The 27852-nt window shown below is 47.1% G+C and overlaps 2 protein-coding genes across 6 annotated transcripts; one reads left to right on the top strand and one right to left on the bottom strand.

The window, feature by feature from the left end:
• Window positions 1-5: 5 nt before the first annotated feature.
• On the top strand, window positions 6-27794 carry LOC135394042 (phosphatidylinositol 4-phosphate 3-kinase C2 domain-containing subunit alpha-like). 5 transcript variants are annotated; one of them, XR_010422753.1, is made up of 7 exons: window positions 6-117; window positions 781-861; window positions 937-1082; window positions 21226-21297; window positions 23510-25881; window positions 26052-27560; window positions 27620-27794. XR_010422753.1 is itself a non-coding variant. In XM_064624472.1 (6 exons), the coding sequence occupies exons 2-6, from the start codon at window positions 837-839 to the stop codon at window positions 27178-27180; spliced, it is 3744 nt and encodes a 1247-aa protein (XP_064480542.1). In that variant the 5' UTR covers window positions 6-117; window positions 781-836; the 3' UTR covers window positions 27181-27794. The 5 variants fall into 5 exon arrangements, 4 of the variants coding, with proteins under 4 accessions (XP_064480542.1, XP_064480543.1, XP_064480544.1 ...); XM_064624472.1 differs by having other exon boundaries at window positions 26052-27794; XM_064624473.1 differs by having other exon boundaries at window positions 23525-25881; window positions 26052-27794.
• On the bottom strand, window positions 2180-13442 carry LOC135394044 (neurotactin-like). Its single transcript, XM_064624479.1, has 8 exons — window positions 13254-13442; window positions 8033-8320; window positions 6356-7304; window positions 5574-5737; window positions 5311-5459; window positions 5127-5198; window positions 4892-5067; window positions 2180-4008 (listed from the first exon to the last, which is right to left on the bottom strand). Exons 2-8 carry the CDS (start codon window positions 8317-8319, stop codon window positions 3586-3588), a joined length of 2220 nt encoding a protein of 739 aa, XP_064480549.1. The 5' UTR covers window position 8320; window positions 13254-13442; the 3' UTR covers window positions 2180-3585.
• Window positions 27795-27852: the final 58 nt, after the last annotated feature.

The raw sequence follows: 27852 nt of genomic DNA on the forward strand, positions 1-27852 counted from the left end.
TTCTCTGTCCTGGTACGAAGTACGCAGGGAGCTGAATTGCGTGAAGTTCAGGACTGTAGGTTCCGATCGTGGACGTCCCTCAGTGGCCTCGTGAGGCTCAACTTCAATTCTACGAAGGTAACATTTTTCGTTGCTCTCAGTTGAGTGTGTCGAGTTATAGTAGTCAATTTGTCTGGCACGTCCTATCTTGTACGCTGCGACGTATTTCGAGCATTCAGCTGGTGGTCATGTTTATGTACTGTTGTCTTCTTTATTGTAAACACATTTATTGTCTGCGGAGATACATAAAACATTGGATATAGGAGATACACGAGACATATTAAACCTTTTCAAAATTTGTGTCCCAATGCTACCTAGTTAAAAAGCTACATCTGTTGAGTCTTTCAGAAATGCTGTGCAGCACCTTTGTTGTTCACTAATCTCGGTGTTTTTACTTTATGCCTATAGACTATTTTTAGTTATTCACAGATGAGCCATGTAACAGGTCATGTTCAGCGATGTTAACAGGACCGAACATTAAAGGTTACGTTAAAACCATTTTCTGTCATTACAGTTAGAGTTGTGGCTCCAACACAGATTGTACTAATCAGTGGTAACTTGCGACAAATTTAGTACTTTTAAATGTCTACCATGTTTTACCTTATCCTTCAAATTGTTTAAGGTCACGGTGCATCGAAATATTTGTACACACACGACATAGAGCACAAGGGAACCCTTCCCTGAACAGATTCCACCCTTTCATAAATACCTTCAGAATGTACAACGTTCATACTTTTTCAGACCGTACTACTGTGCTATGTGATCTTGCCCTCTGATGTGGACCTGTCCACCCCAGAATGTGTGCGCAGCCTAATGGTTCAGGTAGGAATCTCCACGTGGAGCTAAAGAAAAATACGTTGCTTGCGGATTTTTTGAACATTGCTTTTTTGCCACCAGGAAACCTTAGTAAGAAGGTGGGTTCTTGCCGAAGAAGGGGAGAAAGTGAGACAGGCTCAAGCGGGTCAAAAGCCTCACAAAGCTTGCAGAGTAGACAGTTCCTGAAGGGGGCAGCACAGGGTAGCCATCACAACTCGCATATTTTGGTAACACGTTTCATATTTAAGTTCTCGGGATGGATTTATTTATGTGAATACCAGTGTCTGTTTTATTACATGTATTATCACTGTGATACTTTGCAATCTGTCACACTCTGCTATGCTCTTCATTAGGATTGGCCACTATGGCGCTGCCTGTGGTCATAGATGTCTTGTGATGTACAGTCACAAATTATCATTCTGCTCAGCCCAGTGGTTACGGGCGTGCACACATCAATTTTTTTCGGTTGTGGCTGCTGCTGTAGATTGTGCAGCATATATAGAGCCTGAAGTTTTAGGGTTTGACCCGATTCTTCCCCGAATTTGCACACCGAATTGAAGGTTGCCTCTTTAGGGTGAAACCATATTTTTACCCAGCAAATTGCCCTCACTGAGACCTTCATGTAAACTTGTTTGGCAGCAAATGCAGTTACATCAGCATTTTGTACCAAACCAGTACAGTTAGTTTGAACAACTGAGACCCATTTCTCCCCGAATTTAGCATAGTGGAGGTTATTTTCACCCGAATTTCATAAATTTAGAGCACACGTTTATTTACCCAATTTTTACTCCCCGAATTTAGAAGAAAAAAAAATTTCCCGACAATTTCAGGCTCTAAACATATACCATGAGCTCAAGAATAATAATTGTAGGTGACCACTAATGTGTATGAGAGGTCTTTGGCCTGCGCACCATCTGGAAACCCCTGAACTTTTTCAGAGAAGCCCACAGGTGAATGAGTGATGTTGGCTACACTACAGGTACCACAACGCTGTGTCCAAATTTTCTGTAGGGAATGATACCTTACGGTTGCTTGCCATGCTGATGCTACGTCACCCTGACCTGATAATATCAGGTCAAGATATCGGGGGCTTTTGGTGGCAGTTTTTTAAATTAATTGGCAAGCCACTGTTCAGTGAAAATATCTTTTGTGGTGGCCCCTCAGAGAGTGCTTGATGAATGGAGAAGGGTATTGAGGAGTGCATATTGTCACTGCATTACTGCTTTGAGGAATCAGAATATTGGTATATCTCACGAAGAATATTGATGCCTATCAGAGTTTAGGACATGCAAGGCTCTGACAATGCCATACTAGAAAGCACTTGTTTGAAAAGATACTTTATTTCATTTTTACGGAGTACATACGTAAAAAAAGTGACTTTGTGGGGTAGAGGACTCCAGGCGACGTAATTTGTTCTGCTTTCGAAGCAGACATTTCCCTAGAAGCCCCACAGTTATCCAAGCAGCACAAAAAAGATCACTATAAAATGTATACAAAAAAACTGACGATGGTGAACGAATGATACAACGGACACACGATGATGACGAATCGATGAAGTGTCTCCCGCTGTTGCGCGGGTGAAGCTTTAAATTAAAAGGCACAATGAGATTCGTAAAAATGAGTATTTTTCATGGCGGGGCGATTGGAAACTAAGGTGGCGTACATTGAGTGGAGATCCTAGTGCAGAAAATGACGAGCCGTGTAGAAGGTGTCCTCGCCAATACACATTTCACCGTCGATAAATACTCACTAGAAAATCCTATAAGTAGGTGCAGGTTTTGTTTCAGTTATGCTGGATGTACGGCACCTCATTTCAATACCATTTTTGTATTAAAAGAATGGGTTTTATATGGAGCAACAGCGTGTATTACAGTCCTGGCCACAGCACTTACACTCTACACAGCTGTGCTTGTGCAGCCTTTAGCGTAAAGTGTGCACGATTTTACTGAAGCATGTAGCCCTCTGATCGTGATATTCTAGTTAATTTTATGTACATTGAGAAATGCCCCCAGGAACGTTCAAAACCGCTTAGAATGAGATTACAATTAGTTAAATAGATTGTTCCAAAACAGATCTTCATGCATCGTTTACAGTGGGTGTAAACCATGGTTGTTCAGCTTGTACGGTACAGTTTGATGGAATGCCTGGCACAAGAAAGCTCCAGTGACGGAACACCCCTGTTGAATGACACCATAGCTTACAATTTAACTGACGTACAGCTCGTGACGTGCAGACCTAACTGGCTCGTGCAGCCCGGTCCATTAAAACGAGGTGGACGCGATCTGCATCACCTGTCGATTAAGAGTGACGTATCTCACAGAGATAGAACAAAAATGTCGATAGAGAAATCCTACAACATGGCATGTAACACTGAGAGTGAATGTACGACTTCCAGCCACTCAAGAGATCAGTCTTAAACACTGGCTACAAAGAGACTGTGCTCCAGTGCCGTCGCTCTCGATGACTCTGTGTGTAGCTGAGAAAATGACTTATATGCAATGGCGTTTGTAGAAATCAAATAAATTTTTGGGCTCGCGTTCACTGCAAGTGTTAGATGCCAATGGTAACATTTTCTCCACCATTTTCAAAAGTAATGGCTGCGGAGGGAAATACAACTCTCCCCCCCATAGAGATTTTTCTGTGGTGGGCAGCGAAAAAAGTTTAAAAAAAAAATAACCTCCTTACTTTTAAGTAGTTTCGGCGCATTTCTCACGCTACCCAATAGCAACCTCAATCTTTTTTGGCATACTTGGAGAGAACGTCGTACCGTTTCCAAAGGTCGCACGATTCGTGCTGGGAAGAGCGACTACGAACGCTCTCGCCCACGTAATTTGTGAAGGGCGTCTCCTTGAGCGGTTGCGAGCCAAGGGAGGGCGTTCCGCTGTGCACGAACGTGTAGAACAGTTCCTGGAGGTTGTGCTGGAACTGTCTATCTGAGCGTGTCGCGTTGGGAAGGTAGCGGTCCAGCTGTCCCAGGATGGCCGCGACGTCCAAGCCGTGGGCAGACAGCGTCGTGGCTTTCTTGGCGGAGGACAGGGTGACTGGAGAGCTCAGCGGTTGGTCCACGATGTAAAAATGTGCGCCGCCTCCTGTTGCGTTGAGGAGGTCACGGGTCAACACTTGCAATGGGCAAGTGACTCGCACGTCCGAGATCTATTTCGGCAAGAAGGGAGGAAATTGTTTTGAGTTGTCTCATTGTGATTCTCGTACGTACAACAAATGAGTTTGATATATGTACGCGAGAGTTCATAGCCCGTAGAAAAGCCGCGTGCTCTTGAGCTGTAATACACGTAGCGCTCTTTTGGGGTTAAACCCGGTAAAACCTGAAACACCACAGAAACGAACTTGCGAAAGTGCAAATTCAGCCACCAGTACAGGCGCTGGAGAATGCTAAGCACTGTGCATTCAACACGGATGCTCGTGTTCATCTGAAATCCAAGACGCATTCTCTCTTTCTTTTTTTTTTTCCCACGCACAATATGGCTAGAGCTTACCCTATTTTTGCCGAGCGATTTTCAAAGATCACAAAACCCGAAAATACGACAGTCTACATGCCCACATGAAGAAGCAAAATCTTGCGATTACAACAGCGCTCGAACGAGTAATTTGTTTTTATTTTAACTCTTGCGCTCGGTTGTATTTCATCTCCCCTGTTGACCTCATGTTAAGTGCATTGTCGTTGAATTCCTGAGCTCGAGATTTTATAAAAAAATAACGCGCCGAGCAGTATGTTAGGGTAGACATCTTATCTTGTGTTGTGTGCACAGGAAAACTTGCTGTAGTTTATATGAGTGTTCTGGTATTATAATTTTCACTGTAATTACTAATTTAATTCCGGGTTGTCTAAATTCTGTGTCCTACACCATACTACGCTCTGCACCAGGTGCCTCCCAGCCGCCATCTGTATTCTAGAATCCGAACTTTGACTGATGCGCTTCAAAACTGCCCACAGTGCCTGTGATTGGCCCGTTAGATATGGGAATGCCCAAAGTGGTCAAAGTTGGCCTATGCCTAAAATCTTGACAAGAAGAATTACCATAGTGTGAAGCTGTTTTGATGGCACAGTGTTGTTGCTGATGTAAAACTCCAAAGCATCTTCCGCCAGCCTCTGGTCTATGGTGTCAAGCTTGTCTCTGACATACTTTGACACTTCAGCAGCGTCTGCATTCTGGCGCAGCACGTTTTCCATCGCGTATTCTTGCAGGTTAGAACCTGAATGGCGAAACAGCCGAGATTATTTTTTGTTGTTGGTTACCTTAATGTGGACTAACCGATCACAATGGGGATTGTGTTGTGTTCTCCGGTGCTCCATAGTTCATTGACAGAATTTTTCAGAAAGTAGCCTGAAAATGAGATTTATTGCAGAATTTAGTAGCACCTCAATGACTGCAACGGTAATGGTCAAACGGCAAAATTTGATGACGGGTAATTTTCATTGGTGTGGAGTGTTCTTACCATCAACAAAAGCCAAGCTACGGCTATCTGGTTCCTCTGTGCTTGGCAAGTGATGGAATTGATGGTTGTACCATGACTTCGGAACAGCTGACAACACTTCCGCGGCAGACTTTTCTTTTAGACAGGAGAGACTCTCGCAGTCTAGTTTGCTGTGAAAGGACAAATGTGATAGACGAGTTTGACACCATTTTCTGCATGACCACTGAAGGCTGGCAACAACGGTGGAAAATTCATATAATATGTGATTAAGGACATGTCCTTACCGTAGGAACTCCTCGTTGTCTATAGCTACATCGGCCAAGGTCTTGTTTGTGAAACTCACTGAAGGTCCAGTGACCCAGACCTTGCTGAAGAGACCCTTTGAAAGTTCCGATGCCATAAGGAGAAGAGCAGATGTTGCACCAGCTCCGTGACCGAGGAGTGTCACCTGGGATTGCAAATCGTCCAAGATAACAGTACACTGCCTTATTCACCCAGTAATACTATCCCCCTATCAGGATGGCGACCTTATCTTGCTTCCTGTCACGTGTAATTGTAGAACCATACGCAACTGGAAGTCGCGGCGACGTGGTATAGGAGTACGTACGTTCGTTATATGGGCTGACACGGCATACTGCGTTGTAAATAAAAATAAACACAAACTTCGGATGATAGCTATCAACGTCTCAACTGTTATGAACAGCTTCTGTGTTCACCTCAGCAACCTGCATCCAGTCCATGAAATGTTCCTTGTGGATGCGGTCATATGAATGTCTGTAAAATCGTGGAGACGAGGCTGCCTCAATTTTATACGGGAATTTCGCGAGGAACGGCGAGCGGGACACAGGCGACATGCATGGCATCGAAAGGAGAGTCGCTGCGAGTCGACTCTCGAGCACCTCTAGTGTTGAATCCTCGAATTTTAAAACAGGAGACGCTGTCAAGTGGACGACGCCGCGGCATTTTCGCCCACCAGGAGTCTACTATTATTGCTCGAGTCCAATAAACGAACGCATCCCTTGTTGACACCCCCACATTGCTTCCTACCATTGTAAAGTGGACGTACCTTGTTGGGATCGCCGTTAAATTGTTGAATGTTCCGCTGCACCCATTTGAGAACCGCCACTTGGTCCTGGAGGCCGTAGTTCCCGGACGTCGGCGGATGGGCGGTCTTCGCCAATTCGTCGAGCGCCATGAAACCAAAGGCGTTCCGTCTGAAGTTGAACGTCACGAAGACCACGTCCCTGTCTTTGCTCATCTTGGGCGACGGGTACAGACCCAGATCGGACTCGCTCACTCCCATCAGGGAGCTGCCCGGAATGTACACCACAACGGGACGCTGTCGACGCCGAGACAACGACGGGCTGTACACGTTCAGCGTAAGGCAGTCCTCGCTCATGTTCAACTTCATTCCAGGAACTTCCCTTTGGTAGCAGTGAGGTCCAAACTCGTGGACCTGGCGCGTTCCGACCCAGCAGTCCTCCAGCTTCTGGAAGGGCAGCGGCGGCTTCCAACGACGGTCGCCCGTCGGCGGGAGTGCGTACGGAATGCCTCTGAAGACAACGGCACCGTCCTCGAAGTGTCCCTCGACGGGACCACATTCGGTGACTGCCACGGGCGTGTTCCAGTCCTCTTCGAAAGCGAGACCATTTCCTGTCAATGCGGTACCCACTAAAATGATGGTGACAAGGACCAGCAACCCCACTGCAACGCCCGCGAGTATATACCCTTTGCTGCGGTACATGGCAATGCGGTCACGCAGAACCGCCTTCTCGAGGGTCTTGTCTTCCTCAGGTTCCTTGAGGTTCTCTGTGGTGGTTTCTGTATCTCCTACGGGGATGGTCACCTCGGCGGAGGACTTTTCGTCCGTCTTCGCGTCCTCTTCCTGTTTCTCTTCGATGTCCGTCTTTTCAGGTTCACACGAATCGGGTTTGTCTTCTTGTTTCTCGACCATTTCTGTTTCATCTACGGGACCGTTGCTGGCTTCCGTTGGAGGCTCACTTTTCTTGAACCATCTGCAAAAGCAACAGAAGTTCGTGCTACAAGGGAAGCTGGAGGACAAAAACTATATTCTGCGTGGTATGTCCGGTAAAGCGCAGATGTTCTTCATGACTGCGTCACTAGCAATGACGTCTAAAAAGCGCGCCTCGGTCATTCTTATTGTTTCTCAGAAGAACGCCGTCTTTTCCAATCCTTCTAGCCAAGGCGCAACGACAGACGCAACATAAAACATGGACAGACATCGCTTCGTGTTTCAGTGTCTCCCTGTGTTGCGTTCATCGTTGCGACTTAGCGAGAAGCATATGCCTTTCCAGAAAGCCGAAAGGAGTATTTTAATTATCTGATGCAACTGCCGGGAAACTGGCGGTACGGTCTGCCCTGATGCCGCAAGGGCATGACTTTCAGTATTCCGTACGCTACGGTTGTCCTCGTCGCTGCTTTAAGAATGTTCACTTCGATGCAAGTAACACATTTATCTGATATAAGTTGGGGGAGAATTGTCGCAGCCTCATAAAAAGTTGTGCTCTGTCGACCGTAACTTGATCTTTCGAAGTTGAGAGACAAAAATGGAAAGACCATGTCAAAGGTGGTCAATGACGTATGTTATCCGAAATACTCTAAAGCGCTTCAAAATCACATTACTGGTGTGGTAAAGTGCAGGGGAAAAAAAGACAAACGAAACACAAAAGGGGGGACCAAAAAACAAATTATGAAGAAGGATGTACACATAAAAATGCCTTACTTCTCCCAGAACTTTGGAGGGGCAATCTTCAGCAGACGCGACTCCTTTTTGGGCTCCTCCTCCCCCTCCTCCTCTTCCTGGTCAATGTCAAGAACTTCGTCCTTGGGGGCTTCTTCTGTCTCGACTTTATCGGTCTCTATCTTGTCGTCGTCGTCCGTTATGGGAACACCGTCGATAGGTTTCAGGTCACCATTCTTGAGGTCTTCCTCCACTTCTTCTTTGCATATCTCTTCAATGCCGTCCTCCGGCAGGCTCTTGTGGTCGATTCCTTCTACCTCGATTGTCATCCTGAAAAACGATCAATGCGCGTGTGATGCAAGAAATCGCTGGAGGTGTTATCTACCTCGGCTATCAGGGTATCAGGATTAGAAAAAAAAGTATTCCGACACGAGGAACCGTTTTCCACTTTGCCTGCTTAGCCAACCAGGACGAGAGTGAAGCCGGCCACTCTCGTACTATAGTAGTCAGCAAATCTGAACGTGCTGCAGCGAGAACACGGCCCTGTCCGTTACTTCGCTCGCGTTACAACGTCATTATAATTATGACCCCACCTCACCCCTACCCGTGCTTGTTCTTCTGGGTAAACTACGGTTGGTCGAGAGATCCCTCACACCTGGAGGGTGAATTACTGCGATTTGAAAAGCAGTGATGAAATTATATTGAGTGTCTCAAAATTTCTCGGTGATGTGCGATAACTAAGCAGAAAATCCTGGAAGCAGAAGAAGATGATCGACAAGAAAAAGTACACGACATGCATTGAAGGAAGGGGCCCGCCATATACGGCTGTCAGGAAGAGGCTTCTGATACACTCCACATCGTAAACATACACACGCACCCGAGATGGTGAAAAGGGGCGCTGATGTAGTGCAGCTCCCACGTAACCCCCGTGTTTCCTGTTAAAGTAGCGCTATTTCGGGGGATTCGCAGCTGGATCCATATGGTTGGAGGGACTCGGTAACCGCGCCTGTCGCGGCACAGACATCACGTGACTAAATGCAAGGTCAGTCATGAGCCATCGTTGGGTGTCCATCGTTATCCATGGGTATCGTTCGAAAATAAATTACGTTATGGACCGCAGAATTTATGCTAGACGTCGAGTTAGTGAAAAAAAGAAAAAGTCTGAAAAACGTCCGGAAACTACGTAACATTTGATCTCATATGGACGTTGCAACCGAGCAAATTACGAATCTTCGTGGCCAGACCTTTAAAAATTACTTTTCCGAAGCAGTTGAATTGCAGTTACAGTTGCAACATCATACTTGTAATTTAATAAGGGCAGTTAGTCTGAAAGTAATTGGGTTACACCGCGCTGCATTTATTTCAATACATAATTTTGATGCACAACTTTATTCTTCCATGAAGAACAGAGTGCAGATGCGGAAATATTAGTTGAAAGGACAAATGAAATGACTGGAGTTTGAATACTATGCTTAGCAGATACATAAAGACAGGTCTGAACTGAGGCTGCGAAAGCATCAAAGAAACGTTGTGAATGTCGTAAGAATGCCACAGTAAATGTTGAAAGAAGGGGCCTTTTCTCGTGCAAAATGTGTGCAAAGTAATTTCAAAAGTAGCTCAAAGTGCGTTACAATTTGCCCGCAAAAGTGGTTAAATTAAAGGCACAATTACGTAATACCGAAAACAACCATTGAAGCAGTTAATTACTGAGAATATAATTAGGTACAGTAGCTGGGTTACTTGTAATGAATTACTAATGAATTACTTTACGGGTCTTCTCGTGGTTGGGAAGAGAAAGTAGAAGCGAGAGGCACTCACGTTATGGCATCGTAAACGGCGGCTACTTGACGCATCTTGTCCCACTGAAGGCGTTTCAATGTCTCCTGTACCTCTTTTACGTAAAAGTTTTGGAAAACAAGACGAAACCGGCTGCCGTAACCGCGAAACCTGCTAACCTCCTCTTTCTGTGCTCTATCGGGAGAATCGTCCCCGCGGGTAGAAGTGACCCTTTTGATATTTCGAGATCCGATTGGGGTGGACGTGCGTTATCTGTCACCTCATACATGCCCCGTAAAGCATGGCAGCAAACACGTTCGGACCACGACAGCGAAAGCCGTTTCTCGAGGCTGTTCGTTCGCATCCTGAATAACATTTGAGGCATTGAGATTCTGCATATTCCTCTACCCCTACATGGTCCGAGGTCCTGGTCCCAGGAGCGGATTCAGTAGGGGTCCGGATGCCCTGAATGCTCCTCAGTTTTTGTCGTGACATGGTGCTTCAATAGACCTCTACCTGTCTGTAAACAAATGACGTCATGGTGTTCGACAGCGCCACGAATTTGATAGAGTTGAACTACGTTCAAAGCTATAGTGGCGGTCTTGAGGGGATTACGATGGCTTCTGAAAGGGACGCGAGCTTCGGTCTGTCTACCAAAGCCAAGATGACGTTTGTCGGGTTGAGGTTTATTGACCCTAAGTTTTGTACGTTGCATGCTGTTCAAGACCGGACACCTTCCTCAGAAAAATCCTGGATGTGCCATGCCCTGGATGTATCCAGCTGTGGTCCGAGCCATCGTCGATTTCAGAGACTAGATCGTGTAAAACCCATTAGAAACTAATTAGCAAGCCAAATATGTTTCATACTGCCATTTCTTCGGAGCTAAGCACAGACGCCTGTGTTGCTGACTTCCACGTACTTTATAGAATTTGAAAAAAGAGTACATTGATAGAGAAAAGACTGTCGGCCGAAGAAGGTGGTCCAAAGCCCATCTAGCAACCTCCGGCAGCCTCTGCATTCTAAATATTTTCCTCCATATTTTACGAGCACGCCCTGAAAACAACTATCCGGACCGACGTGCTCCAATGAAATCCAATGTCCACCCACGAGGATTACCATTCCTTATAGACCTGAACAATGGCCTATAAATGTATGCGAAGCATACTCCTCTGGTCTGTCGACCCCTTGAACTCTATACAAGGCTCGAGCAAGACTTGCTGTTTCTTTTCCCTGCATTCGTTTATTTCGGCAGCGGGAAATACACGTAGAACTTCCTGACTACCGAAAAGAGGACCCGCGTGCACTGGGCGTGTGGACCTTCGTGACGGTGCATTGCGGGAAAGCCACAAATAGGCGCTCTTCATTAAGCAGATGGGGCACGCATGAGTTAGCATTGCGATACGGCGCTTCTTGGCATTAATCACTGTACGACTTGCGATGTGCACTATAGAACGCAGAAATGCAGTGCACGCGGGCAGACAGACAGACAGACAGGTTTAATACGTCTAACTTCTGCATACCTCATTGTCGTTAAAAAAAGGTATTCAATGTAGAGCAGTGGAATACCACCGACCGACAAGTCGTTTTTTCGTTGGGAATGGGACGGGAGTTTTGCTTGGAATACGGGGTGGGGGTGGGGGCGCTTTTGTAGTTTGGAGGGAACGCAACAAGTGGGGAAAATGCTCCTGAAAAGCGTGTCACAATAACTGGACATGCCGCGAAGTTGCAGATAACGTCGCACATCTGCATGCTGTAAAACTCCTAATATTCGCGCACCTCTAGTTTTCGCTTATTGAACGTTTCGCGTATGTTTTAGAGCGCACGTGAAAATTTTGCGTAACAACCGACTGCTACGTTGCAAGGATATTAGTAAGAATTTGAACAACTTCGTCGCACAAGCATGCGCAATGTGCCTATAGAACAGCTCGATACAAGTGTGTCTGCTCTTGGGTCAGACTATGTGGTAAGCACAACACTCCAACCGGAGTTCAGGAAGGGTACACACGGGAACCTCGAGTACCCCTTCCTGAACCCTGGTTGCAGTTTTATTTCGTGTTTACCAATGCCGCTTTTATCAAATGCGGTACAGGCAATCTCGGCCTTATCACGAAGCGAACCAACCAAGCTACAAATAGTAGCATGTCGAATTCGTGAAAGAAATACTGGCCGCGAATGTGTGCCCTGTATCCGATTCGCGAAAGATTGGTGCCGCGAAATTAAAGCGTTTTTGCAGTACGCTAAGAAAAGGAGAAAGGGGAACACGCCCTTTCTAATGAGTAACACCATAAAAAAAATAAAAAAAAAGAACGCTGAAAAAGACGCGTCAACGAGAGGAAAAAGAAAAGCGTGCAGCCTACTCGCTTCTGGCCTGCCTTCTGACCACCACGGGCTGGCGAAAAGAATCGTAGTGTTCGTAAACGACGGACTGAAGGTGTTACATAAAGTGAAGTCTCGGTGCGAGCGAGCCATTGTCCCCAAAATGGTTGTCCCTCCCCACCGACAAGCGAAAGGGAACTTGTGGGCGTTCGGTAGGCGACTAGCCGTGGTGCAATATACATTCTGATGAAGGGATGAGCTCCTTTCTCGGTTCGCGAGCATCTATTTTGAGAAGGAAAAAAAAGAAAAGAAAAAGAAAGGACATGCCGGATTTCAAGAGGATCGTTCGGCATGTTGAGAGCATCTGGCTGCCTTTAATCTTTTTGGGTGGCGCGGAGAGAACCGCTCAAGGTCAATGTGCAAAACATATTTCTTCACTCATTGTATGCAGTGTAGGTATACGTATATTTTCTACCGCACTGGCAAACAAGCAGGAAACCATCGCTGTCAATATTGAAATGAACCAACCGTTGGCACAGACGTTTGCGAGCCGTTTCGTAATTAAACTCTTCTCCTTTAGATCGCAAGAAAAAGAAAAGAAAAGAACGTTCTAAATTGTGCCTCAAAATGTTAACAACGGGACATTTCAAGTATGCCCGACAACAATTATAAAGGTGCCGGGTCGGAAACGATTGACCTCCCCTAATTGCTCGGTTCATAGGTCGTGCGAGGGGCATGACAAAAGCATTAATTTGGTAGGCTGCGCGTTGAAAGTGAGGGTAGCCGATTCAGTGATACCACGTAAGATCACCACAATAGCGTTTCACGAATCATGTAATCATGGGTCTCGGACAGCACCATGCTACGATATGTTATCGGCCCCCCTGCTCAGGGTGAACAAAGTGGACAGCAACGGCATCTTCTAGGCCGGCTTTGTTTGCGTACCCAGTCGGTTTGAATACAACTCCCAAAAGACAGCTATAAGGGATTCACGACGCACGTATTTTAGGTTCGACTACAGTTTTTGCACAAAAAAAAAAATTGGGCCGCGGCGTGACAATAAACGTCCCTCGATGAACCCGGTCTCGCGACAAAGGCTTTGTCCGGATCTTGTAAACAACACGAGGAGCTTCCTCTTTAATTTGCCGATACCAAAAACGTTTCGACTTACCTGCCTGTGATCCGGAATGAAGAAACGTTTTCGATAGTTGTGTGTGTGTGCTTGGAGTGAAAAGAAAAAAAGGGCCGGCGGAGGAGCCGAAGCGTCGTTCGTCCGTCTGGATTTGAAAAGTGGGTAGTCCCCTCCCCTCGCTCGACGTTACTGGGGGGCCGTAGAGTAACGTCCGCTCGTCCCTCCGGCAAGCTTTTTGGTCGCGGCGCGCTTCACTTTTGGTGGTCTTTCGTTTTTTCTGGCTGACCGTCCCATGTAACGAGATGTCATCGGTCGAACAAAGACCCGCTTTCACTGCCATACGTTTGCTTAACTTTTGTCTTTCTGAACGTCACGCTCGGTGAGAACTGTTCGAACCTTCGAAGGTCGCGGCAATGGGTGACGGAGGAGGTTGACGATCGCACATTCACGGGCGGTCTTTTTTTTTTGCTTGCACGTGCAGCTTTTCTTCCTGTGACTTGCGGCGAAGGAGCGGCTGTCCCAATATATATTTGTCAGCCTTGCGCGTAATCTAAATACCAGCGATTTATCCAGACCTCCCCCCCCTCCCCACAAATGTATGGCGGCGCCCCCACCAGAGTGGGTTTTTGTTATTTCAGCTTGAAACACTCGTCGACAATCGTACATCAAGCTGTTACAACGTATAACTAATAATACCATCTCCCCCAATGACCTGCGCCCCCCCCCCCCCACCTCCACACCCTGCTCGATTCTGGACATACCACTGTTCAATACCACTACTCAAGTTACCCTATCTTGAATACTGTTGTTGGGGGTTTCTTTGCATCTTACAACTTCTTTCAGTAGCCAGTATAACTTGGGTCTCATATTTTAAGTTGCTCCTTATATACTTCTTCGGGAAGCAGGGAGGTACAGAAAACGATGAACTTGAGGTGTTCTTGGCTGGGCGGTATCAGGAGCGGCTCCGGATGTCCTGACCCCCCCCCCCCTCTCTCAATTGCTGTCGGCACCATTAGACAGTGTATGTATAGCATGCTGTCTTAGACCAACGCACACGCCTTGCAGAAGGCTCTTGGATCCGCCCCTGCACAGCATACATTTCATTTCAGATGTTCCGGAAACGTCATTTTGCGGTAAGCAGATGTGCAGACACACCTCAGGTTTAGTGGATGCGTCGGACAAATGTGTCTGGATGAACAGCGCGAATGGAAGCTAAAGGAGAGGACGTCTACAAACGTTAACAACCGAAAGGAACACTTTATTCAGTCAGTTTAATGTAGCTGGCAAAACTGTTTGATCCACAGGGACCAAGATGTGCTGTTGAAGTCTGCTGTTCCACCTTGCGTGGACATTCTTGGCCTCGCTCGTCGCCAGCGTGATGTCTTGTACGCAAGGTATTCAATCGGGTAGAGGTTTATTACCACGTACTTCTACAAAACAGAACAGAACCACTAGCGCGAGATAGCTGTAGAGCGATGGCGATGGGTTCACCACCCAATGGGAAAAACAAAATCGGTGTGAAATCGGGCCGTTGCCCACCAGAATGGGTTTTGACATTGGCCTCACCCGGGCCAACTTGCTATTACCAACATTCAGCCATTAGAAAATGCTGACCTATAGACGATAGGGCCGTACTGCAACCAATCTAGACCATCTAGACACAACAGTGCGTAAAAGTAGGGCTGCTGTTGGCTGAGCACTGGCCTGTAGCCACATTTACTAATGGGATTTTTCCTGGGTTTTTGCTCAGACGCTTTCAGACATATGTTGGCACAGTTCCCTTAGAAGTCGGCCCAGGATGCTCATTCCCCCAGGGCGTCAGTCGTGACGTTGCCCACCTCTGTGAGGCCGACAACGGCGAGCCCTTTCATCCACCACCACCGCCACCGCCACCTATACTAATGGGTCAAGCATGGGCCAAGTCTGGACCATCAACCATATGTGGCAGGCTTTTGCGGAAAACCCTATAGCCAGATTTCTTCACAATAAACTCTAGAACAGGTAAAGTTATTGAAAGGAACAGAACGAAAGAAAATTGCAGATATTTATTGCCGGCAACACACATCTGTACACTGAACCTCCCACACTTATGAACTTATTGCTTACTTATACACTTAGATTGAACATTTATGAACGGATATATCTTAATTGTTGCTTACTTATACTCCTCAAATCATTTTTGCAAACTTTTTGAACACTCGTTAATGAAGAAGTGTCTACAGAAAAGAATACGGTTTAAATCTCGTGATATGCTTTGCTGTATTACCGAAAAAATAGCGGCTGTGCGTTCTTTTCTGTGAATCTCTTCGCGGCAATCACCCGATGTTGGTCAGACGGTGCATGTCAAGGCTCTAACGACACGTCGACACGGTGTCGTCGACGATGTCGACAAGGTGTCAGGGCGTGTTGTGGGGCCAGCGTCCGTTAGCCAACAACATTGTCCTATGCTTGTCTCAAGCATCCTTGGCCGATGACGTCGTTTGCCTGCCGACTGCCGATGACCGGCCGATAATTGGTAGCCAGCAAGTTCCCACTGGGCAGTTCACACACTACACCACACATACCTTGCGCTGCCACACTGCAGGATGTTGCCTTCAGGAGCTTCTTCAACTACTACTATATACGCTTTACGCTACTACTATACGCTTTATTTCTGTCCTCCACATCGCAGTTATCCGCATGAACTGAGTAGGGCGATGCTGGTCACCAATTTGCCTCGGTCGTCGACCGGTGACAGTGCATGAACAACGATCTGTTCAGAAGTGCTGACGATGTTTGCTCGTTCGAAGAGTCGCCGTGCGTATAGGCACAATGTGTCCTTGCACTGTTGCCCTACGTCGAGTCTGGTGGCAGAAACAGTTCCGAATTTCTCTTACGAATATATATATATATATATATATATACGGTGCTCTACTCAAATACTTTTCAAGATTGAGTCTTTAGTGTCCTATATATACTCAGTTGATTTTCTACCTGGCATTCGGTAACTTAACTTTTGAGTGCTGGGGTGATTTCACGCCGGATCAGGCAGGCTGGTCCGGTCGACCCCTTCAATTTTTTTCTTTCAAACATATGTTAAAGCTTTGTCCCTAGGAGGCATATTGGCGGTGAAAGTAGTTGATGATCATTGGTGGTTATTTTTTAATGAATTATCATTCAAATGTGGGCATTTCGACCATTGCGCTTCCTACGCAGTTTGATGCCACGTATCTTCATAACTATTTGACATACTCAGCTGAATTTTTTTCCACGTATTGTCTGGGGTGGGTAGCATTGCTTCCTAAGTTCTGAAGATCCTAAGGTTTGCCTTTGAGGAGATAAAAAATCGCAAAGTTGTCTCATTTGTAAAATATGATACGTTTTGGGAACCTCACAACTGGTCCCCCAGTTGTGATACCCGAAAGTGATCTACATCATTGTGTTCATCTCGAAATGCTCTTCCTTCGCATAGCGAGTACATCATATTGTGAATTAGGGCAACGCCCCCAACAGTCTTTTTGTGAGGGGGTGTCTACGGAAAATGCGAAAATTCGACAGCGCGCATCCCATATATGTATTCCCACTCGTGACATCGTTCATTTTACTCACAAACGTTCTTCATGACGACTGAAAACAGCACATCAAAAAAATTTTTGCTTCAGAGATGGTCGAAGTTACGTTCTGCCAGCCTGCCTGACCCGGCGTGAAATCACCCTGCTTTGCACGTGTCTGTTGTATATGTGATTTTGCTGTTGGTGCACTTCCCTCAAATCCAGGCAGTAAAAATCAGGTAGTACCGAGTGAGTGGCACTCCTACAAAGAGACGAACCCCGCCTCCTACCAGTTTCACTATAGTGTGCTACGTTCAGTGTACCTTTCTCTAGCCTCGTGGTGCCCTCGGACCCCGTTTTAAAAATCTTATTTTTGCACGCTTAAAACGAGTTTTTCTAAGGTCCTATTTTGCGCTTTGTCCCTTCACCGTGAATTTCACTTTTATTTCTGGACCAGTCATTCCTAATAGATTCATAAGCGTAAATTGTCGGTTCATTCCTTTCTAATATTAGTGACCCTTCTGTATGAACATTCTTAGTCCACATGTCCGATCCAGTCGGCGTAACAAAATATACGGATCACGAGTATCTTCTAAAAAGGGTCGTTTAGCGTTGACGGCTCACCGTGTTTACAAGGGAGGGTTTCAAGTGCACATCTAAAGGAAGGGGACGAAAGCGAGCATCTGAGCAATTGAGGTCAATCATGTAGCAAGTGATCCTTCTTGTGAAGCACAGGCGGGATCTCTCTTCACTCTCATGCGGGCTCAACATTCAGCAGGTGAGTGCATATGGACCACGATGAAATTTCGCTGCGGTGGAGCTAAAGATCAGGAATGGTACACAGACGGCATTTTTGGCCTTCTTGGTTGGCCTTGGCGTACAGCGAGCAAAGTGCGCGATAAGTCACGCGTGAACGAACCCTATTTATCTGTGTTTCATGTCTCGTACGATAAAGTAGCTCTAAATTGCAGTCTCCTCGGAGATGGTACTTGAAGTATAGGCAGATCGGCAGGTCACTTCCTTCACTGTGTAACTCCTCCGCTACTTTATTTGCTGTCATGGGGGATATTTTTCCTGTTGTGCTTTCTATTGCAAATCTCAATGCTTCATGCTGCACCATTTTGTTCCTCTCTCTTGTTCTTGTGTTGATTTTTTTTTATTGTTTTAGTAACCGCCACCCTCTAGAGCAGCTCATGATTGATTGGTTACGAGAACCAACGTAACCAATTTGATAACTTTCGGGCCGTGGTTCGTCCAGAATCCCAAGCCCGGAGGGGTGTTAGAAAAAAAATGGAGGGGGGGGTGTCATTATTTTAGTTACGTCATTACACCTACCATTACCGACATGTGTCTAAAGGGCATCCCCTGTAGAGGGTAAACAGCTGAAAAAGTTAGGGGGGTGTCACTGAACATTTGGGGGGGGGGGGGCTGGACAAATCATCGCTTTCGAGTACCCTCGGATTCCCTCTGGAAAAGGAATGTTTCCTCGCTTTCGATAGACGTCACAAAATATTGCTACAATTATGAACTGCGAGACAGATAGGCAGCCGGAACACGCAGAATGCAACGATGGTAAGCGCGGATGTCCGGGCGGAACACGGCACTATGTCGTATGTTTACCGGCATAAGCCGACTGCGTGGTACTATGTGGAGAAATGTAAGTAGGTTCGCAGTTTCTTAGCGAAAATAATCGATCTCTCGGTCGTACGGCGTTACCCTCGTAAAACGAATTGCACATTATCTGACATAGAAGGTGGATGTCTGGCCAAAAGACCCTCTCACAGACGACCTGGCCAGAATGAGGTCCCATAGGGAACACATTACGCAAATATGGAAGAAACTGTGTGTCAAACCTTTGTTAGCGGGCTTTCCAGTGATTAGGAATTGTTTGGAACGTATCTAGTGCACGTACGTCGGAGAAAGTCCTGCTGTCAGTCTCTCTACTCTCTTGGTGCGCCGGTGGTAAATAAACTTCACCACGAAGCCGGAACCAGGCGAGAGTAGATTCGAAGGGCAAATATCGGTTGGTAACCAGTCCTACCCGTATGGTCGGTGAGCGTTCATCATGTGGGCCCTTTTATGGAAAGGAATCTGTGTTCAAAGAGCAAAGACTCCCAACAGCCGACCCCATTCCCTGCAGTGTGTCCCTGAGCCTCCTTCCGAAGGCCCTCTTATGCCTTTTATTACGCCCTCTCCGTGCTCCTTGAAGACTTCACATATTCAATATAGCTCCGATAACTTCATTTATACGGCCCTCCCACGTCTTTCCAGTATTTGACGCGAATACTAAAGATATCAGACCTCCACAGCCCGGTATGTTTGTCCGCTTATCTTTACGTATACACACCTTGAGAGAGGACATCTAATCTCGCCGATTTCTCTGCTAACGCGAGGGAAAGGAATTGCTGACTAGTGGGGGACATCGTATAAACAGCCAGGTACAGCGAGGACTCCTTCTTCTACTGCCGGACGCCTCGCAACAAATTCGGCGCACGACGGAACATTTGATTCGACTTTGTATTATGAAGCCCTCAAACACACAGTGATTGCTAAGCGCAAAGGTAGGTGTCCTTCGGTGACGAATATGCAGGTTCGTGAGAGTGAATCATCTTGCGAAGAGTTTCTTACACGCGGACCCGATTTCGGAAAAGCACGGTTGACTCCCTCTGTAGCCGAGGTCTGTTTGACTCCTTGAATTGTTTCCGACAAACGCAGGACAGGCCTTCTTTTCATATGACTAAAAGGATTCGAAAAGTGGACGAGAATAAAGGAGACCCTCGAAGAAATTACGCAGTATTACTACCGGTACATATACCGAGAGTTCGAGGTAACTCGTTACTGTGACTAAGATCTTTTTTTTTTTTTTTTGTAACTTTTAACTTAACTCGGTACTTTTGCGCCGTGGTAACTTTCAGAGGAACTTGTTTCTTTTTCAAGTAACTTTGCCAAAGTAACTTAAGTTCCAAGTTACTTTTACTTCGCTTTTCACTCACGTGCACATATTTTATTGCTTTCTCTCCGGTTTCTTCGTGGCATGTTTTGCCATAAAACGTGATATTCAATCAATCACAGTATTTTACTCAGGAGGTAATAACTGCTGCCATTGAAATGAAGCTGAACCATTGTGCGCCCACAAGGAGTCAGATGGAAAGCATTCGAATAGACCTCTACACGAGAAACGTCATCATGACGTTGGCAGACAGACTGGAACCGAAACAAATCAGAAGGAGAGGGCTGGGTTCCACGAGCGGGCGCTCGTTCGCTGCCCCCTACTGAAAGAAAAGTAGGACCGAAGGTCGCGTCCCTTTGAGGGACCATCGTAATCGCCCCAGGACCGTGGCTTTCGGGCTCGACCTCTATCGAACACTATGACGTCATTTGCTTACAAACAGGAAGAGGTCTATTGTTGGATATAAACGAAATAAGCGTGTTGCACTCCTTCGCTAGCAACTCAAGGTCTAACTCAGCTGCTCACGCGCGCTGCACCTGCGTAATGCTGATGTCCGATGTAACTGGAAGTAACTAGTTCCTCTTTTTAAGTAACTCAGTAACTGCGAGCTACATTTCGGCTGAAGATCTTGGTTATTAACTTCACACGGTAGCTTAATTTGTAACGAGTTCTTTTTGACGGGTAACTTCTCAATCAATGCATATATCATACTGGCCAGCATAAACAAAATACAGAAGCCGACACTGAAAATTTTTGTTTAAGTTTAATTTGTACAAGCTTTCGCGTGGAGGTCCACGCTTCCTCAGGTACCAAGGTACTCAGGTACCTGAGGAAGCGTGGACCTCCACGCGAAAGCTTGTACAAATTAAACAAAAATCTTCAGTGTCGGCTTCTGTATTTTGTTTATGTGATCTACAGGACTTGACTCCCCTCTTCGTATACGCATCTGGCCATCATAAGTAAGAACAGTCTTCGAAATATTGGCATCTCCTTCCGGACCTGAGGCTTTTGCTTCTGTCTGCAGGATTTGTGCTGCTTGCTTCTTCGCTAGATCGCTGAATTTTCCATTTTTCAATATCGCGTACTTCAATCGGTGATATATTCAACGGCTCCGCCGTCGCTGTAGGGACACTTTTGTAGCATTTCCTGGTTGGATGTCACCGGGGAAACAACACACTGCCAAGCAGGAACAAATGCGATTTGCCACGCCTCATTCAGTACAGTGGCTTCTATGTGACTTTCGCTGGGCAGCGTGAACCAGCAAGTTTTTCATGTCCTCAAGGATGCATTTTGCGTGGCTTCACGAACGGCAGGTTTGGCACGTCTTTACCACGAGTTATCGTGTCCGCAGAGGTTGAACCCTGTCCATGGTTTCAACCTATTATCTGCCACCTCTTTATGGAGATGCAGTCCTTCGAGTGCATCCGTCTGTGTAGTATTTGCATTTTGTCTGTGATCTTATCAGATCGTGTCTATCAAAAAGTACCCTTTACATATATTTTCTCCATCTTTTTTTTTTTTTTTTTTTCAGGGAACTTGGAGGAGAAGAAGACACGGAACAACTGCAAAGAAAACGCGCAAGCGAGACAATATGGAGACGCAGGTACACATTCCCGTATAGCATTCCATTCCCTTGTAACCTCCAATGAACAGCGTTTGCATTAGCTTTGTCGGTATCGTAGTGGATAAGTACAGTGGAAGTAGCCCGATACCTCGATAGAATTCTTTCCGTTCCGTGAAAGGGATGGTGCCAGCCAGATTTGCCCAAGATGTTCGCCATAAAAGGGAGTGTCGGAATTCGGTAGCGGTATATTACTTGAGTATGTTATTATGTGTCACTTGGGGGGGGGGGGGATCCCTGGGTAGTTCCCTCATCAGGCATCGATTCATAAATTTTTGTTGCCGCGGGATAGTGCATCACTGCCTCACCTTTCGTTGGCTGGAGCGGGGAATTTATTGTCGGTATTATGAATCATTGGAATCCATACGGTTTGCAATTCCCCCGAAGAGCGTGATATGCGCGACGTCAGCGTGACGACAATTCTGTTCGGCTCGTGACCTCAACTCTGTGAATGATTTGCTTCGATCGCCGCTGTCGCGGAAATCCCGGTGCTCCTAGCGCACGCGTTGCATCCTGGGAGATTACTGTCATGTGGGAGGCAGAACAGCCCTTCACGTTTCGGTTTCGCTGACCTTGACGCCTCGTGGATAATGGGATAATGGGCCGAGTTTCAGTTCATAGCGGCGCTATAAGCTCCCTGGGGGTACGGACCTTTTTCACCACGGGCTACGCGCATGCGCATAACCTTGAGGCGCCGAAAAGAATTATCTCCGTCCTTCAACTCCGCGTACGCGGTGGAGGGAGGCAAACGGGAGCATATCCCTCATATACTGGAGAGGGGCCCCTTGATAACACGGTCCGCCCCCGGGTGGGCCGTGTCTTTGAACGCGCGACCTATCAAGCGGTCGTCGGGGCAGCATCGCTTGTGGTGCTGTTTCCGGAAATATTTTTTCCTAAAATCTCCGTCTTCACTAGATGGCGCAGTATGGGGACGACAGAAGTGGGGACCAGTGGGGAGACCGCACGAACGGCGCGAGCTCGCGTCGGTCCCACTCCAGACCGGTTTTGGCCCTTTGTGCTGCCCACGTGGATTTCTTTTGGAGGGCGCCGAGCGTGGTTCGCTGGAGAGCCGCTAGAACACAATACGTGAAGAGGACGTGTATAGCGAGTGCACGCACACGTGGTCATCCTAGCGGAAGTTTATGTGTGCGTCACACGAGCTGGTCAGCAGGTTCTCCTGCTTGCTCCTCCCCGTGGGTCAGTGTCCGCCAGGCGGCTGTCACCACAATACACGAACAACACTGGAAATATACACGGTGTTATTTATTTATTTATTCGACACAGATCGAAAAGAAAAAAAAGGAAGGAAATTAAAAAAGAAACCTGTGAGAGCAGCGCTGATGCCATCTTTGCAGGTGGGTTATGCGGCAAGGCGGGCATCCTGTAGGACAGCATATGCAAATACTGCGCGACTAATTAGCTAAAATTCATTAATGTCCTTATTAATCGGATGTTTTCTGGGAAATGGGTGACAGCAGAATTGGAGCCAGTCATTATTTAAATCCATCGCCCTTATTAAACACCCTGAGAAGCGAACGCACCTCGAGATATAAATTCTCGAATTTCGCTATGCAAATGAGCCGAAACCAGAACTATGCACTTCTGTAGCGCAGAAACGACGTGATCTTGGCCTTACCTGGGTCGGAGAGTGGTCTCTTTGACCAACAAATTAGCGCCTACTCCAATGAACTCCAGCACGTGGCCCTCTCACGTGCAATGTCTGTCGCTCCTTTCGGCTCATTTGCATAGCAAAATTCGGGAATTTATATTTCAAGGTCCGTTCGCTTCTCATTGTGTTTAATGAGGAGGATGAACTTGAATAATGACTAGCTCCAGTTCTGCTGGCATTTCCCAGAAAACACCTAATAATAATTAATAAGTTAATGAATTTTAGCTAATCAGTAGCCCAGTAGTTGCATACACTGTCCTACTGGATGTCCATCTGGCCATTAGCCCCACCTGCAAAAACGAAATTTATGACTCTCTAATTGTTTGTTTAAATAAAGCCTCTGTCAAAAAAGAGAAAAAACACACTTTGTATATCGCAGGAGAGTTGTTTAGGGTCAGACAGAGCGAACTTTCCCTTTAATAAAGCGCAAGCAGTGAGTTATTCCAGGGCACACGCTCATTCCCTTAAGAAACTACAGAATTTTATCGTGAGATATCCTACTTACTAAGCTGTACGACGAAACAGACATCTCTTTTACAGGTACCTGACACACTGGACCCAAGAATTGAGAGGCCACGAAGTGCCTCAATGTCCCCTCGAACGAGCGTCAGCCACCAAAGCGCCCCCCATACATTTCGCTTCTTGGCAGGCTGTCTTCGCAAGAAACGCTTCAACTTTCATAGTCAACAGCTGGAACGAAAGCTCACAAAACTTGCCAATCGAGTGCAGCCAGAGGCGACGCCATACACGGGACTTATCATCAGTCCAACATTGCAGTATAATTTCGCGGAGAGTTTTACGGTTAGAATGAAAGTGTTTGCCCAGCAGTTCCATAAACCCGTATCTTTCTCCTGTCCAGCGGGAACCAAAGTGGGCTACTTGATCGACAGCCTTAAGCCTTTCCTCGGGAGCCCCAAAGGCGAGTACGTGTTTAAAGTCACCGGGTACGATGAGTATCTTTCCAATGAATCGTTATTGAGCGACTACGAACACGTGTGCGCCTGCAAGAGGTTGGACAAAGACATCTGGCTGACGGTTGTCGACCGAAATGCCGTGTCGCGCAACTGGCAACTCTGTACGCGAGAATGGTGCGATCTCAATATTGAGTGTGACGCTTTCGACGAACCCTCCTTCGACCACATCAAGGACAGGGTCTTGTCCTTTGAGTCCATAGCACAAGAACTGGTGGGTCCCGTGGAGCCCGACGATACAGACACAGCGGTGAAGAAAGTGTGCGAATCAGTGAAGAATCTGTGCGCGTTGCTAAAAGCGACCGAGACGGCCGACCTCTACCAGGCCGTTGCCGATTTGAGAAATTTTTACGCAGACATCGCGGAAAAGAGGGACGATATCGGCCACACCAAGAAGGTGTACCTCATTACGCAGCTCTTGGAAGAACTGGAAAAATGTATAGCTCATCTGATTTACTTGTATTCCTCTAAACGCGCCGTCGATTTTCAGGTAGAGTTCTTTGATGAGAGTCTCAGATGGACTCTCGACGCTTCTCACTGCTTCTGCCCCAAGATTAAGACATTGCAACAGCTCCAGAAGGGCTGGGTCAACAACTATGACACGTTCCGCATAATTAGCTGCATCGTCTACGGGGAGCGCGCCATCGCGAGGAAGGAAACGCGCCACGTGTACGTGACCAAGAAGTTCTTCAGCTGCGCCAGCTTTGAGGAGACGCTCAGCTTTAAGGACATCCCAATCAAGCATCTCCCTCGAGAAGCTCGGCTCTATTTAACGGTGATGGGCCTGCGCGACGGGCACGACGAAGTCGTCGGATGGACGGGACTCAATCTCTTTCTCGACCCGGGTCGCTTCAATGGCGGGGAATTCCTTCTGGGTCTGTGGCCTCCCACAGTGAGTTCTATCAATGGCCCGGCCTCAGGAAACGAGAACAATGTTGGCAGCATCCTTCTCAGTCTTCCGTACGTCAGTGACCTGGAGGTTCCGCTCAAGTCTTCGAATGTCGAAAGGAAGGCTTTCACCGAACTCGACGCTGAAACCCAGAACGAATTCGTGGACCTCATGACGGATGACCTCTTGCAGCCGTTGAACCAAAGCATGCGTACGAAACTGTGGGAGCACAGACACCACTTGTGCGACCATGCGAGTCTACTTCCCCACTTCCTCTCCCTTCCCGTAGCATATCTCGCGGTGAACATTCGCGAGACTTACGCCCTCCTGGACTTATGGAACCCATTGACTCCCGAGGAGGCCCTGGCGCTGTTCACGCCAAGCTATCCGGACAGCACGGTGAGGAAATACGCAGTGCAGTGCTTGCAGAGTTTGGGCAGCGACGAGCTGTCCCTCTACCTTCCACACCTGGTCGAATCTCTCAAGTACGAATGTTGGGACGACAGTCACCTGGCACTGTTCCTTTTGCAAAGAGCGAGGACATGTGTACGCTTGGCGCATCAGCTGTACTGGCTCCTAAAATGCATGGTTGAGGAACCGCTGATGAGATGCCGTGTCCGCATCATGATCAAGGCGTTAGCATTTATGGCCGGAGAAAAAGTGGCCCGTAGCGTCCGCAACCAGATGAGCCTGGACAGTACCTTTGCGGACATCGCGCTCAAGGTGAAGAATGCCGATACACAGCGGGAGGAAACTATGCGCCATGGTCTGATGCGGGTCGATGAGTCGCTGCAGGAATGTAGTGCCACACTGCCGTTCGACCCGGCGTTGAGCGTCGGTGGAATCGACGTAGAGTCTTGCTGCGTTTTCCCCTCGAAGACCCTGCCCATGAAGATTGTATTCAGGCCAACGGATACCGATGCTGAGAAGTTTGAGACCATCTACAAAGTGGGGGATGACTTGCGACAAGACATGTTTATTCTGAATCTCATTCAGCTGATGGATAAGCTGTGGCTGGAAAGTGGGCTAGATCTCAGGTACTCACATTTCCTCTCTGCGAGCTTTTTAATGAGCTTTAACGTTGTTATCCGATGCAATAACATTGTCATTGCAGGCATTAAAACCGGTTGCATGTTCAAGAATATGCAGGTGTGAAGCTGCCCTTGTTTCTTAAAAAAGTTAAAAAAGAAACTTTACACAATTTCAGGATGCTGACCTTCAAGTGCACAGCCACGGGGAAGAATCGCGGTATACTCGAAGCCGTTCGCAATGTTAGCACTCTGCGTTACATCCAGACTGAACACTTGGGCATCACTGGATCCTTCAACACGAGAACCATAGCCGACTGGCTCCTCAAGCAACACCCCGATCCAGCTAACTACCACGCGGCTATCGAAAACTTTGTCCGTTCCTGTGCCGGTTGCTGTGTGGCCACCTACATCTTGGGCGTTGGTGACCGCCACAACGACAACATTCTCCTGGCCACTTCTGGCCACATGCTGCACATCGACTTTGGAAAGGTCCTCGGAAAGGCAGAAACGTTGGGTGGCATTCGACGAGACCGTGCACCTGTGGCTCTCACACCCGACATGGTGTACGTGATCCGCAAGAACGGGAGCGACACCCAGTTCATCAGGTTGTGCTGCGACGCTTACAATGTGCTTCGGCGCAATGCTGGTGTCTTCTTGTCACTTTTCAAGATCATGACCTACTCTGGCATCGGAGACGTCACGGGTCAAGCGATAGGGTACCTCCGTCGATCCATGTCCCTCGACAAGACGGATGCAGAGGCGGCCAGGCACTTTGAGAAACGGATACGGGAGAGTGTGGCAACCCTGGCGACCAGCATCAACTTTCTCATTCATAACATTGCTAGTTTGGGACATCAGACGCAGGAGTGTGCCATGAAGCTGTCTTTTAACCCAAAGGAGTTCAGTATGGCCTCAGAGGGACGTATTGTCGCCTTGTCCTTGGAGGACATGAAGCTGCGCTACCACCCCGAGAGGTACTATGTGTTTGTTGTCCGTGTTACCAGACAGTTTCCGCCTGCTCAGAAAGTGATGAGGACGTACAAGCAGTTCCTCGAACTCTACGGAAAGATGAGCAAGAGGTTTGTGGAGTATGAATTCTATCCCTTGTCTCGCGGGCCCGTATTTGGGTCAGAGAGCGATGAAGCACTCGCCCTGAAGCGCAAGAAGGACATAGCCTTGTTCCTGGACTCTGTCATGGCTCAGCCAGAACACGTAAAACACTATAAGTTGATGTACAGTTTCTTTCACCCTTTACCAAAAGATACAGAAGCAGTACCTGGCGCGGCCATTCGAATTGTTACGTGAGGGTACGCAGCCACTGCTGAAGAACTTTTCTCTATACTGCAGGATTAAAACGAAAGTCGTTAGTCATGTATGCCAACACTATCTAGTCCTCCCCTTCCACCGCTGCAGTGTGACACATAAAGTCCCTGGGTCATGCACCTCGATGGATTGCTGCAGACGATTTCCAGCATAGAAAGCCTGCGATTACAAATGGCCATCGGAAGGTTGCTTGTTTCACTGGATAATGTGGCTGGAGGGGCAGTTATGATTGACGAGACAATTCGCGATATGCCACATTGAGTAGTGAACAGGCCTTCTGGCAGATTTTGTGCTTGTACTAGAGTAAGCTGAAGAGAAGCTACCTTCCTTTTAAAACGTCAGCCGAACAGTTGATTTTAAGGGTAAGAGCATGGGAAAATACAACAGAGAAGTGCTTGATTTGGCTGAAATTGTGTTTCAGGTCGAGAAAGACCTCATAAGCATGCACCTTATCTATGTTGCTGCTCAGCTTGCTTCCTCAGAGCCAACATGACTGAAACTTGTTCCCGTGTCCTCAGGACAGATAAATGAAAAGTACCATGTCTGATAAAATGTTATTTATACTGTGTGTAAAGAATAAAAATTTGTGCAAAGCATGCTGAATCAAAATGTGGCATGGCAACAGTGTGTACAAACTTTTCTTGCAGAGTATAT

Source organism: Ornithodoros turicata, chromosome 5 (assembly GCF_037126465.1).
Source record: "Ornithodoros turicata isolate Travis chromosome 5, ASM3712646v1, whole genome shotgun sequence".
NCBI lineage: Eukaryota > Metazoa > Arthropoda > Arachnida > Ixodida > Argasidae > Ornithodoros > Ornithodoros turicata.